The sequence below is a fragment of the Pongo abelii genome, chromosome 11 (genome assembly GCF_028885655.2).
Source record: "Pongo abelii isolate AG06213 chromosome 11, NHGRI_mPonAbe1-v2.0_pri, whole genome shotgun sequence".
NCBI lineage: Eukaryota > Metazoa > Chordata > Mammalia > Primates > Hominidae > Pongo > Pongo abelii.
This window is the reverse complement of record NC_071996.2, coordinates 138563104-138577970: the sequence shown is the minus strand read 5'-3', so window position 1 is coordinate 138577970 and position 14867 is coordinate 138563104. Positions and strand designations below refer to the sequence as shown.

The window sequence follows — 14867 nt, the reverse complement described above, 5'->3', positions numbered from 1 at the left end:
GGTGAAAGCAGTGTCTGAATTCCCCCTGGCTGTGCCCTTGTGCTCTAAAAAAATCATAAAACCAACAAATTATTTAATATGAGATGGGAGTGAACCAAAACCTGTGAAAGAAAATGGCTTTGATGGAGAGGGGGGAAGAATTGATGTGGGTCAGGCTGAGGCCAGAGGATACAGAAGCTCTTCTCCCTCATTTCTGTTTTGCTAGTCATGATCTCCAGGAATATAAACCATTTTATCTCCTTGACACAATCTACAGGAAATGTCACATAAAGATGAAAACTAAATGAAAATTAAATAGAGCTTGCCGGCCATCAAAATCTTGCTAGAATCCCTCAAAAGTTATGTCCTTATTATGCTCCCTCAGAATAATTCCCTTACACTAGTTTCAAAATTAAGAAACCAAAGCAATCAAGAATGCTTTGTGCATAGCCTAGAACGTATCCATGAGAATTATCGCTCAGTTTTATCCAACTGAAGAATAAGAATGGTTTCACTTAAAATTCCCAGCACTCTCCTTGGAAGAGAAGTGGTAACAGATTTCACTCAAGGGATCAGGCTTAGCCAAGGGAAATCACCCCACTCTTCCTTTCCAGAACCCTAGGGAGGTGGACTGTTGTGTGATTCCCCCTTCTAGATGAGGCCCTCCATCAGTCAACTGCCACCAAGCAGCTGGGGACACTGGGGAAGGGCTTCCATCCCATCAAATGCCAGAGAATCCCTATCGAATTCTATCTTAATGAATTCTGAGGAGTGTTACCCAGATTCATAGCTATCTTGATTTTAATACAAAAAATCTCCCTGGGTGTTAGGAAGTTCAATGTACTGAATAATAGATTTCCTATCCCTCTGCCTACGTTCTTCTGCAGGCAAAACATTCATCAGCGTAGAAGGTTTCACAGCAGAGATTTTGGCTGAAATAAATTCCCACCTTGAAGTCTGTCTATCACCGGGATGTGCGTGAAGCTTCTGGCTAGCACACTGCCTGGGTCACATGTGGCACCTCGGAGGTAGATTCCCCAGGATCTCTGGCCTTGCCCAGAGATCCCATGGTTCTGTCCACCTCAGATTCTCAAAACACCCTCCCCTTCATGTTCGAGGCTGTCCTCCTTCTCACGTTCGAGGCTGTCTTGTTTGCCTTCCTCCTCTAAATTTGGGATTCTTTTAGGGATAACAGCCAATATTTCCTCCAGAGCACTGTCATTATTATTATTGTTATTTAGACAGAGTCTCAGAGTGCAGTGGCATGATCTCGCTCACTGCAACCTCTGCTTCCTGGGTTCAAGTGATTCTCCTGCCTCAGCCTCCCAAGTAGCTGGGATTACAGGCACGCTCCACCATGCCTGGCTAATTTTTTGTATTTTTAGTAGAGACGGGGTTTCACCATGTTGGCCAGGCTGGTCTCGAACTCCTGACCTCGTGATCCGCCTGCCTCGGCCTCCTAAAGTGCTGGGATTACAGGTGTGAGCCACCACGCCCGGCCCACTGACATTTTTAAAAATTCACTTCACTTTAAGACTCTGCCCTCCTCACTTTAACACTCTGCCCAAATCACACAATTTATGCTCCCAAGTTCTAGCTTTGACTCTGATGAGTTGGGCTATAAAGCAAAAAAAAAAAAAGTCCATTAACAGAATCTGAAAAATAAATGCTTCAGTTATTTATGGCAACACCCAATCACTGTTGCTCTCTTATTAATAAAATCTCACACTGGCTAGACATTTCTTTTAAAGAACATTTACAGCAATGCTCAGGGATGCCAGCATCAATCAGAGGCAGGGAGAAGATGTTTGGGATAAAGGGGAAGGAGAAGCTACTCAATTAGACAGACATAAACACAGTGCATATACTTTTTGTACAGCAGGGTAGAGGATTACAACTTTATCTGGGGGATAGCGGTTTAGTTCAAGAAACATTTACTTAGCACTGACTTTAGGCTGGGGCTCAGGATACAAATGGTCAAAGTCAAGTTCCTATTTTTCAGCTGTGCTCCAGGCAAGACAATTTCAACAGCTAAGAGAAAGCCAAGGGATGATGATATTGATGATGATGGTGCTGTCACTGCAGCTGCCAAGCCCCAACGGAGCATGTGACAGAGACTGAATGTGGCCTAGGTTAGGGCAGATGTCCAGGAAGAAAATGACCTGCTAGTATTCACCTTGGTGTCCAAAAGATAGGTTTTCTCATGAACTCAATTTTACGAGGCCACTGGAGAAACCCGGAGACCCAGGGTTATTAAACTTTAGAACCACCTTCTAGATCAGGGGTTGGTAAAGCATGGCCTTGGGGCCAAATGAGGCTATCTGCAAAATAAAGTTGTCTTGGAAACACGACTTTGGCTATTTAATGACTTACTTCTGTGGCTGCTTTCATGCAATAAGGCAGCAATGAACAGTTGTGACAGAGATGGTATATGGCCTGTAAAGCTTCAAATATTTCCTATCAGACCGTTTGGAGAAAAGGTTTGCTGACCCCTCCCCTAAGCCACCTTTTTTCTCCTCTAGTGGTTCTCAATATTTCATCTATTTGCCACACTCTCTGTTCCCCTGGGTTTCTGTACTACCAAGCTCCCTACCACACTGTCACCGAATTTTATCAAGTAAAAAGAAACATACCCTGTTTTAAGAAGGGGTTTCACTAATAAGGAGGAACCAAAAAATAAGACAAGTGACTTTGATGCCAGGGCTAAATCTATTACCATGATGAAGTTTAAAGAACTAAACTTTAATTATCTGAATGCTAAACTGGCAATCTTTAAAGCAGAAAAGTTCTTGGGTCCCAACTTGCAAATCCCAATGTTCTCCCTCAGCCACAGTCCTGTTCCCCAGAAGCTCACCTTTGACGTCATTAAAGCTCGCCTCTGAAAACCCTTCGCTCAGGTCAATCAGGGTCCCCTCTGACTTGCAGCGAGGGAGGCCGTTGGAGTTGGCCGCTCGGATCCGCTGAGCCGCCATCTTGAAACTCGCTTCCCGGGTAAAGCCGCTAAGGCTTCATATTTCTTCCTCCAGTTATCCCAGCAGACGCTGAAGCTTCTGCCTCAAGCAAACACGCTGCGCGGCGGCATCCACTCGGCAATATGCTTCTTCCTGAAAGTAGAGGAGGAAAAAAAAAAAGTCCCTCGAGCAAGCGAAACATGGGTTCAATGGTAATTTTATGGGAAGTGGGAATCCTCTTTCTTCCAGGCGGTTCCAATGAGGATAGACCCATTTCATCTTTCCTGGCCCAACGGAGCAGAGCAGCGCTTGCTCCTTGGCCTCTGTGCCCACTTTGTGCTTGTCTCATTGGCACCCTGGGCACACACAGCCCACGCAGTGTTTTCTGGCTGGCTGTTTGCACCTGCTCTTCTTAGGGGCACAGGGGGTTTGTGAGATGTGCTTCGGCACCTGGCCAGTCCATTCACCGCAGTCAAAGAGGAGGACACAGCAGGACTGCACAGTCCACGCTGCTAGCTGCAGGGCTCGGAAAAGGAAAAATCGGCCTCTGCTTGTTCAGAGTGGCTGATCCCAGCGCAGGAGCAGTCATCATGGTGACTCGGCCCCGGGAAGCAGCCATCAATGAGCACAGCCCAGCAGAGGCCCCAAGGGTGATGCTCCCTACCCATCCGCTCCTGAAATCCCCCTGCACCCCAAATAAACAATTCTAAACACAACATAGAGTGGCCATAAGGTATTCTCAATGCAACGTATGCAGATGAAACCAGGGCATATTTACTGAACCACTGTTACTAAGCAGGAAAGATCTTTCCGTGGAAGAGACCACAAGAATCACCCCTAAGGCCTCTGCTTTTTCTTTCTGGAATGGCGCACAGACAGGACTGAAGCATGTGGGGGGTTCTGGATATGAATGAGGTGACTGGCTCTGAGCAGGCCCTTCACCAGGGTCCAGGGAGAAGGGACAGGAACAGCAGGTGAGTCGATTTCAAAGCGGTGAATTTCATGTGCTCTCCAAGAGAAACTGGCAGACACTGTCATAGCTGGCCACAGTACTTAGAGCTCTGAGCAGGCAAATCTCACCCCTACATAACCCGGCACATATACGATGGTCTGAGGTCCCTTATTCCTCAGTTCCTCTATCCAGAGACAGCTGAGAATGTAGCTTCTGACCCAGTGTGCTGCCTTTACCATGCAGAGACCCGGAGGCCCTGACACCACCCTTTGCAACGTTTCTGCAGCAGCCAGGTCGGAGCCTGACCATCCCCACTCTTCCCCCAGACTCCATGTGCAGTGAGCATGGCTTGGAGGGCCCCCCGTGCGGTGAGCAGAGCCAGGCGTGTGTCCACATGCTGCTATAGGGACAATCTTGTGTTCAATATTTAACCCTGCCAAGTCTCAGCCACTGTCACCACTGCATCAGAAGCTGCAATCCCAGCTCTGAGTGACCGGCGGGCAGTGGCTCAAGGGAGGTGTCCTTTCCATCTCAAGGCCTCAGAAGGCTGCATTCTGCACCTGAACACTGTCTGGAGAGAAGGCAAGTGTTACGGACTGAACTGTGTTTCCCTAAACTCCTGTGTTGAAGCTCTGTCTCCTAATGTGATGGCACTGGGAGATGGGGCAGTGGGGAGTAGTTAGAGTTAGAAGAGATCATGAAGGTGGGGTCCCCATGATCAGATCAGCGCCTTTATTTGAGACACCAGAGAGCTTTCCGTTCTCTCTCCCTCTACCACGTGAGGACACATGAAGCCAGGAAGAGGGCCCTCCTAGGAACAGAGCTGGCCGGAGCCTTGACTTTGGACTTCCGGCCCCTGGAACTGAGAGATGAGCCTCCCTTGCTGGGCCACCGGGGCTGTGGTGCTTGAATGCAGCAGGTGGCAGGAGAGGAGGGCGTGGCGGCCACCTCTCTGGGGAGGGGCAGAGCTGCCCTGCTGGGGGCCCTTCCCTTAAAAAACACCCACCTGAGCCCAGCCCCGCTGTCTCTCCTACCCAGCAGGGTGAGGAGGGGTGGAGTGGAGGCCAGCACTCACCCAGGCCAGTTATTCACAGGAAGGAATGAAGCTGTTCTCCCCAAACTGGGTGGTCACACATGTTTCCATCTTTCTGTATGAAGTTACGACAGTCAGGTCTGCATGCTTATTCCCTATTCCCGGCCCCTGAGAACTGTGCGTTGGGGAGAACCCCGGACGCCCTGGACCCAGACTCCCCGACTGGAAGTGATGGTGCTCAGGCCAGGAGGAGGCCTCCTTCCACCCCACTCTCCACCCCTCTGCTGGGGTCTGGGACGCTGAGGCTCAGCACTGACGGCACAGCACCCTTGCCCCCTACCAGAAGCAGCGACCAAGTGGCTCTGTCTGCACAGCCTGCGTGCAGAGATGGATGAAGGGGTCTTGCCGCCACGTGAGAGACCACCCTACTTACAGCCAGGCAGCCCTGCAGCCCCCAAATGCAAGGGCCGTGTGTGCCAGCCCCCGGGCTGCTTGGAGGCCACTGCGGAGACCCCAGTGACAGCCACCTCCAGAGCAGCCTGACTTCAACAGGCTGAGTGAGGAGTAAAAATCTTTCCCACACAAAAATGCGGGATCATTTACTGAAGAGAATCGATGCAGAGAGAAAACGAAGAGACCCATGAGTGGGTGAAGGGAGGAGCTTCAGGACAATCTCCAGCCCACAGCTGGTACTTGCCATGTGGCCTTTCACGTGTGACGGTGACAGTTCCTGCCAGAGAGTCTCCATCTGACTGCACCCGAGGAGGAGGAAAAATCAGGGGGTGTTAGCTGTGAGGGCAACTGGAGCCCACCTGCCCATCCTGTCAGGGACTGGGGTGCCCCCACCCCCACCAGTCCAGAGCTACTCCGAGGACTGCGCCGGGTGAGGCTCTGGGTCACAGTGGCCGAACGAAGACTCCTGTTAATCACCAACGTGTGCTCTTCCCACTGGGCCCACGACTCTCCTGCAGAAGAGAAAGGGCTGCCTCGGCCACCTCGGCCACCCCGCCCCCTCCTGACTATAGCATTGCCTGGTTTCCCATTCACCCCAGGAGGAATTATTTCATGGAGGGTTAACAAAAAGTCCGTCTGGGCACAAGAGGGAGGCATTCCCAGAAGCTTCTTGCATGTCCTGGCTCTGCAAAGCTGTCAGCAGAGACGGGCATCAGGCACCTGGGGCTCCACGCAGGCTGCTCAGGGCATCGCCAGCCCTGGTGGGGCCTAGGGCGGTAACAGGAACTGTTACCTGGAGAGCACGACTGGCCACCTAGTGGGGCCCAGAGAGCTGCCCATAGAAGGTGAGATGCCAGTGAGTGTTCAGAGAGGAGGAGGCGGCGGCCCAGAGGCCTGTGGAAGGCCTAAGAACAGGTGGGCACAGTGAAGACCTGGCTCCACCAGTGTGGAGGGGCTAGAGGGATGGAGGGGCTGTGGTGGAGCCTGCAGCGAAGGCGGGAGGCCAGGTAAGCGGGCAGAACGCGGTGGTGAAGGGTCAGTCTTGCCCAGGAGACCCTGGGAAGCCACTGCAGCTTTCCGATTGAAGAGGAGAACTCTGGCTGTAGAAAAGGGAAAAATGGAAGCAGCAATGTCGTTTTCTTTGAAAACTACTGACATATGGCCTCCAGCGCCCTGGGAGCAGAAGAAAGAAGTCACAGAACTGCACACGTGCTTTCTGGAGATGCACCAGTGTTTGTGTTTATTATTGATGGCGGGGTGTGGCCACTCCCCTGAACCAGTGATGAGACAAAGAGCTAAAGTGTTTGCAGTTCTAGAAAGAGATCTGCAGTCCTCTCCCCATAGAGGAAACCATTCAAGGAAGACGAGTCAACAACTGTGGACCCTGCCACCCTCACCCCTTTTCAGGCCGACAGAAGCCAAGCAGGGAAGCCCCACTCCCAGGGCCCAGAAGCCATCATGTTCCCACGGGTACCACTGAGCTCACTCACAGGCAGCCCTCCCCTCCGCACAGCAGGTGGGAGACGTGTGTCCTGTGGCCCTCAGTGCTCTGTAAATCCCCAGATTGACAGCTTCCTCCCCAGGGCCAGAGGGAGGCCATCCTTGAGTGTAGCTGTAACACCCATCCAGACATTCAGGGGTGAGTAACAGAGGTGCCCACTGTCCGAACCCTCGGGGCCGTTTTTACAGTACAGAAAGAGGGCAGCCAGCCCTGGTATGAACTGAGTGCAGAAGGCTCCCCACTCCCAAAACCTTCCTGAGCAGGTGGAGTCACCCCGAGGGCTGAAAGGGAAGCTCTGCTCCTCCAGACACCACCGCATCTACAGGGGGCTGGCACGGGATGGAGAATGCAGCCAGCATCCCAGGGCTGCCCTGTGTGCTCCTCACTGGGATGTCACCTCTGTCCTCTTTCCTACAGCAGAATCCTCTCCCCTCCCACCCCTCCTCCTCCTCCCAGCTCAGCCTGGTGTGGCCACGCTCACTGGCCACCTCTGGGTGATAACCTCTCAATCTCCCCTGGATCACCCACTTCCCCCGATGGATTCTAATAGCATCTAACGAACAGACGTGGATGCTGACGGTTATGTGTCCTCCCCTTACAGCACACATACAGGCTGCGCTCCAAGCTCCACCATGCACCATCCCACTGCGTCCTCAAGGGCCCTAGGCAGCAGGTACCAGACTTGGCTGCACTTTGCAGATTCCATGAAAACGGGCTTGGAGAGATCACTAAAGCAACTTGCCCAGGGTAATGCAGCCAAGACATGAGCCTGACAAAACACTCTCTGCTTCCAGTCTTGCTAACTATTTCTTCCCACGCCCAGAGTTGCCCAGGCCTTCGCTGCCAGTGGCTGCTGGGCCCCTGGAGCTCCTCAAGCTCCTCACCATCCACCTCTGCTGAGCCCTTGATTTTCTCAAAGCCATGCTGCTGCCCTGCTCGAACACCTCTGGACAGTGTTCACCGCTTTTAAAAAAATCAGTCTGCTCTCCCCTGGCCTGAGATGCAAAGCCCCCCACTACTCAGTCTCCGCCTGTACCTCCAGGGTTATATATCGCTGAGCTCAACCCTTCAATCAATCACCGGCCACATTCGCTGGAGCTTGCTGTGTCTCCAGCCGGCCCAGCACCGTCCACCTCTGCATTGTTCCTTCAACTGCTGCTTGGAGCATCCAGGCCTCACCCAAGCTTCCAGGAGGCCCGTCTTCTCTCTGCCCATCTCTTAGCTCCGCTGTTCCCCAGCCCTGCAAGGTCCTAGAGTGACTCACCAGTGCATGGCCTGTGGAGCGCAGGTAGCCCAGAGCCCACGGCCCAGAGCCTCAGATCCGACTCGCCCATCCCGAGTGCCACACCCGTGAACTGGTCCTTGCTTTATTAGAAAAGGAGTATTGTAAAAGGCACAATGCTGTGATTGACTTTATAATGAGCTCCCAAAGGTTCATTATGCTATCTTTCCTAAAATTATGTACTTGTATGAAAATGTGCACAATAAAACATTTTTAAAATTAGAAAATATTAGGAAACATACATTAGCTACCTTCCCAGGCACGTGCCATGACAGACAATGGTGTGTTCGTGGGTGTGGCTATCTCCCCTTGGCTAGGAAAACTGCTAAGGAGCCACCAACTCAAATGCCCAGGCAGCCTGAGCCCCCTCAAAGCACAGGTAGACATGGCTGCGTTCCCATTCTTTTGACAAGTGGCTCCTGAACCTCAGACTCAGACACCCCCCTGCCCACCAAGTGCTCCCTTCAGTACCTAAGATGCATCTTGAATTTCCTGGATCCAAAGCCAACTCTGGAGCTTGCCCCAAACCCCTGCCCCTGGCCTCACCCATCTCAGCCATGCACGGCAGCTCCACCCAACCAGCCAAGAAGTCCAACATCCCTCCCCGTCCTCCCTGCTCCATCCCTCTCTCATGCACTCCTGGTGGCTCCACCTGCAGAACACAACCTCTGGCTGACTTCTCCCCAGCACCTCCACACCACCGTCATCTCTCGACGCAATTACAGTCATCAGCTCCTCTGCAGCAGGCCTGCCTGCGGCCTGGAGTCCACCCCTCAATTAGCAGCCGGAACATTTTGAAAAGTCAGTCAGACGCCCTCCGGACTCTGTTTGAAACCCTCCAAAGGCTCCTGGGCTCTCATCAGCAGCTTCCAGTGCCCTAGAAGCCCAACATCATCAGCCCCTGTCCCATTTCCTGCTGTTCTCTGCCTTCTTCCACTTGACTCTTCTGGTCTCCATGAAGTTCCCCAGGTATCAAGCCCCTCCCACCACAGGGCCTTTGCACATGCAGTGCCCTCAGCCCAGAAGGTCCCAGCCTAGACACGAGATGCTCTCGTCCCCTCACTTCATTCAGATCTTTGCTCAAATGTCAACACAACCAGCCCTCACCCCATCCTCTTTCTCTGCCCTTTATCACCGCTAGACACACCATGCACAGACTTGTCCCTAGCCCAATTTCTCTATGATAATCTGAGCATTCCCAGGACATAGGACCATCTGTTTGTCTTTTTCTGTTCCTGTCATGTGCATGGTTGGCTCTCAAACCCGAATGAATGAATGAATGAATGAATTTGGTTTCAACAAAGATGACTGTTTCAGAGGTACCTTGGTAGGTATCTCTGGGATAATCTTTAAAGGAGCCAAATGGCTGATGTGATAGGATTATACTCAGGAGGCTGAATTTAGAAATTCTACTCTATTCCTGAAACCTAAGCCACACATTCTCAAAACACCAACAGGTTCCCTTGGTGGGCACCTCGGGTCTACCTGGACAGTCCAACAAGCTTGACCACCCTCTACTCAGCAGGTCCCAGTGGTCACTTCTCCAGGACAGCCTGCAGTTGCAGGGCCCACCCTTGGCAGGGCAGCCACCACTGGATCTCAAGACCCCCTAGAAGACCAGGCTCCATCTCACCTCTTCACCTCCCAGCCGAGGTCAGGTCTAGGAAGACAGGAAGACGCATTTGAGCTCATAACTGATAAGTTTTTCCTTTTTCTATGCAAAGGCTGATTCATTTAGAGACAAAAGAGGCTGCTCTTAGCTCCTCCCCAGGAACCAAGAGGGCAGCCTCTGAACAGACGACATCACTGCATACAGAAGGAATCACTGACAGATTCCGGCGGCAAACTCAAGAACCCGCACACACCCCCTCCGCTACGGCTGCCATCACGCCACGCGCAGACTCCAGATCACAGAATATTCTCCCTGTGGCCTCTGCCAATGATCTGCCCCAAGGAACAATTAGAGAACAAACCAATCCAGAAAAACCAACCTAACGAGAGCGTGTCTGGGGCGGAGAAGGTCTTACGGGAACCTCAGGCTGAGTGCACAGACTGTTCATGTTCTCCTCCGTTCTCCTGCGGCCACGATCCTGAATGCTGCAGAAGGAAAGCAGCCGGCCTGGAGGGGATCGAGGCATAAATACTGCCCTTGCTCCTCCCCTGCCAATTCTCTGTGTGCCTTGTTTAGGATGACTCATTCTCCATGCTTGATGATAATTTCTGGAGTATCATGTTGATTTCATCAGATTTCCTCCGGGTTAGCAAACAAAAAGCGTGAGATTCCACTTGCTCTCTGTAATTTCTGTCACCAGCTCTGTCGATGGAAACTCATCACATCAGCTCACCTCCCTCCCTGAGCAAGAGCGCATTCCGGAGGACCCTAAAACCCACAGACATTCCGCCCCAGCAGGTCGGTCCTCCTGTTACTGACAGCCTGACACCCAGCACCCCGTGCTTTGGACCCCATCGCTATAGTGGAGAAGCCTTCAGAGGCTGGGGGCCTGGGGTGGGTGGGAGGGACAACTGGCTTTCACAGAGTCACTTGATGGGACCACAAGGAGACCACGGGGTTAACACCCCAGCTCGCTCTCTCATTCCAAAGGCAAAATCGTGGAAATCTGCCTCCTAGTCCTGACCCGACTGGTCTGGGCAACAGCCCAAGTGCAGTCAACACGTGACTGGTGTCCCTGCCGGGATGCTTCTGGGCGTGGCTTGGCAGGGAATTCGAGGCTCCCACTGAGGGCGAGGACCAGCCCAGGTGCAGTGAAATCCAAACCTTTCCCGCCACCTTAGCAGATGCCCCGCCCTGTTACAGAAGCCTGATCAGCAGAACCTTTCCTAATGCGCCCGGAGCACTGCCTATCGTCATACCACCCTGAACGCGCCTGATCTCGCCTAATGTACCCAGGGCACAGGAGGAACATGCTGCCCGGGGCTCGGGCGGGCTGCCTCTTCCTGGGGGAGAAAACAGCACGGCCCATCGGAAGGCATGGGCAGCCACCGACAGGCACGCCAGCCGATCAGACTCACTCACAGTGCCCCTCTGGGTGCATTTCCCTAAACAACTGAGTTCAGTTTAGGAGGTGGCAGCGGTTATTCAGAGCCAAGGCCACGCCACAGGGTGAAAGAATGAGGAATGAGGGCAGGACCACGCGTTCCAGTCTGAGTTTGAGAAAGGTGGGCATATCCCGGGTGCCACATCTACCTGGGACTACGCACAAAGGTCACCTTAGTGAACATCTACTGAATGCCAGGCTGTAGCAACGAGGCTCTGTGCTCAAAACTAGGGACAGAAATAAATGGAAGAGAGTTGGTTTTGAGGGAACCCGTATTGGAGGCAAACCAACAAAAGAATGGAAGACCTGGAGGGGAAGGAGCGCTAAGGTTCTCCGTGCCAGACACTGGGTTATAACTTGCACACATTCAAGGCTTAACTGTGGGTGCCAAGCTGGTGACTCAGACTACAGAGATGCGGAGAAAACAAGGGCCATGAGTCGTCACTAGGTGCTCCTTGCTTGCTCAGTTTTTATTGTAAAAAGTGAGAGGGCTAGCGCAGCTGGAGTCACGATTCCAGATGTTTTCACCGGCCAGACTGAGAACATCTGAGGCTGGGGATCCCCCGACAGGTCAGGAAGAGGAGGGGAGGGCGTGCGAGTCCCTCTCCAAGGCCTCAGCTTCTTCTTACCTGGCCTCCTCCCTTTCCTGCCTCCCCTCTCCCCTGCTTCCTCTTTTCCTGGCTCCATCCCTCCCCCCCATCCCCTCTGTGGGGTTGTTCTCAGCACACTGCACAGACCCCAGAATCTCCTTGCATTCAAAGCAACCATTACTTCAGACTTCAGAGGCCCCCACAGTCTGTGGGAGACATTCTAAGCTTTCCAGATTCTTCACACCTTCCTCCGTACATCCCATGCACTCACCAAACACAGCTACTGTTTCTTCTAAAACATCTCCAGACCTCGTGCCTTTCTTCCCACCCACTTTCTTGAAGACCCAACAGGGCTCCCCATTTCTATAACATCAAAACCTACCGATTGGAGAATGACCCCCTGAAACAGTGCCTTTGCCTTTGCAAATGGAAGTCCACCTCTTTTCCTAGCTCTCCTGGACACATCGTCATCATCCCTAGGCATTTACTGCTTTTATCCCCGGCATCACACTGTTCATCATGCTTGTTATTTTTTCTTAGTTCCCTGACTACACTCGTTTCCTTGAAAGCTGGTGACTTGGCTGCTCTGTCTTTATAATTTTCCAGCATTGAGCGCAGTGCCCAGCCCAAGCTTGGATTGTCTCCCACAGACTGTGGGGGCCTCCAAAGCTTGGTGCTTGGTGCCATCTGTGGCACGGGATGACTGTTGTGCTCAGACATTAATTCAGCATCACGTGCATTCACGACCAGTAAATACACAAGGGAAAGCAGGACCCGGACCTTCCCTCGACTGCTTATCATTAAGCTGGAAAGACACACACATGAAACCAACACAACAGGAGAGGGGTGGGGGCCTCCACCATGTCTTCTGGGTGTGGATGGGACCGGAACTCCGCAGACACCTTGGCTCGCTTCCCTAGCGCGCTCCTAGGTCAAAGCTCTTCACCTACATCTTCCTTCCCCACCCTCACCCTGCCGCTGAGAATCACGAAGAGCTTACAGACACACCAGTGTGTACCTGTCAAGTGCTCATCAAGCCTGGGGTTTAGGCAGACGTTTGTGGCAATGGGCTGCTGTCAGCCCCCTTGAATCACATGGGAAGGCTGGCCCGCCCGTGTCAGACGGCTGACAGCAGACAGGCTATGAAGCAGGACCCTGTGATCAGCCCAGACCAGAAATACTTCCAAGCTCTGGTCCCCAGCCAGTGACCAGAGAGAAAAAGTGCAACTGTCTCTGAAGACGTTTTAAGAGCAAAGCAGAGAGCCCCATTCATTTGACTGGGGCTGACCAGAGGGCTGTACTCAGACTCCCAGCTCCCACCTGCCACTTAAGACCGCAAAGCATCGGCACTGGAAGTATTTGTGCCCTCCAAACACTACTCACTGACTTACCATCTTCTTTTAAAAAAAATCAAATGTTATTAATACTTCTTTATCAATCAACCTGCTTTTAACAACTTGATAGATCTTTTCTAGTACACATTAACTCAAAGGAATGTTTTAAAGTGCATCTTAGGTGCCATTCTGAAAACTGCAGAGCTAGCCAGCTCCACACATACATCTTACAGATGAGAAAACGGAGGCCTCACTTTTATTGAAAGGGGCTTTCCCTGATGAAAATGCTGGATCTGAGCAGGCTGGAGAGGGGGAGGCGGCTTCTAGGGTTTAATACTGTTCCTGATTCTACCAACAGTTCTCATTAGTGACACACACATGCCATGTCTGAGGCTCAAGGAATTTCATACTGTGAGGACGTGAGTGGAGCCCTGAAGCCAAAGCAGCCATGAGGATGCCACAGTCGTTGCAAAAAGCCACAAGCAGAAATCAAAGCCCACCCAGTGGATCTGCTGAAAAAGCGCCAACACACCCCAGGATGCCTGACCTGCCAAGCCCATGCATGCAAACTGTGGATGGGCCCTCAGGGCGTCGCTTAGGAGAGACGACTGTGCAAGGTGTCACTCCTTAGTTTATTGTTTTAGCCTCTGCCTCTCAGCCAGACCTTCAGCCACAAAGAAAGGGAGCAACTGCAGTTTTATCCACCAGTTTATCAAGAATCTGGCCTCTAAGCAATGAGTACAATTTGTGAATGAATGAATGAATTTCCTTACTGAAGAGCTCACATGTCCATGAATTACTAATCGAGATATCTAGAGCAACAAAGCAATGAAAAATCCATCCTTGACCAATATTTATTAAGAAAATGAGAGGGGACAGAATTCCTGTCCCTCCTCCCCTCCCACTGTCCCTCAATATACCCGTCCTTAGGAAATCAAAGATGTAGATAAAGTGTTTGGTGACATGGAGATGGGAGCAAGCTAGTTCCTCACACAGAGCTTGAGGGCACCATATCTCCAGAAACAGCCGTGCAGCCATTACAATTCTTCTTAGGCTATTTAATAGAATGGAAAATCCATACAACATAATATTTCAAAATTTAAATCCACAGATTGTATAATAAAATCTTCTTCTACTTTGTTTTCAAAAAAATACCTTTTATAGAAAAAGAAGAGTAAATTCCACACTGAATGCTGACTTTAGGTAGCAAGTGTATGAAGAGCTCTTTTCCTCTTCAAAATTTTCTTAATTTTCCTAAGATTTTTCTATAATCAAAAATGCTTTTTAGAAAATGAATTTCCATTCTTTCCCTCCCTCCCCCCGAGATGGAGTCTCACTCTGTCGCCCAGGCTGGAGTGCAGTGGTGCGATCTCGGCTCACTGCAACCTCCACCACCTGGGTTCAGGCAATTTCCTGCCTCAGCCTCCCAAGTAGCTGGGATTACAGGTCCCCACCACCATGTCCAGTTAATTTTTTGTATTTTTAGTAGAGACGGGCTTTCACCATGTTGGCCAGGCTGGTCTTGAACTCCTGACCTCAGGTGATCCACCCGCCTCAGCCTCTCAAAGTGCTGAGAGTACAGGTGTGAGCCACCGCGCCCAGCCTGAATTCCCATTCTTATTCTGAAATATGAGGCCTTGATTTCAGCAGGTCTTTGCAACTTTGTAAGGCCATGCTATGGGCAAGTGAAAAGGCGGCCAGCTGAGCTGATTCTGGACGCTCTCAGATACTTGACT

The 14867-nt window shown here is 51.6% G+C and overlaps 1 protein-coding gene across 14 annotated transcripts in view; it reads right to left on the bottom strand.

Moving 5' to 3' along the window:
* SH3BP4 (SH3 domain binding protein 4) overlaps positions 1–14867 on the bottom strand; it is a 103590-nt gene that overhangs the window by 17211 nt on the left and 71512 nt on the right. For 9 of the 14 annotated variants that reach the window (XM_009238261.4, XM_063713137.1, XM_063713142.1 and 6 more), the window contains one exon: positions 2834–3083. In XM_009238261.4, coding sequence (XP_009236536.3) covers positions 2834–2951 — 118 coding nt within the window. In that variant the 5' untranslated portion in view covers positions 2952–3083. Of the gene's footprint in view, positions 1–2833; positions 3084–9784; positions 10117–10142; positions 10796–14867 lie in introns of those variants that run through there. The other 5 variants (XM_009238264.4, XM_063713141.1, XM_063713145.1 and 2 more) reach the window with 3 other exon arrangements.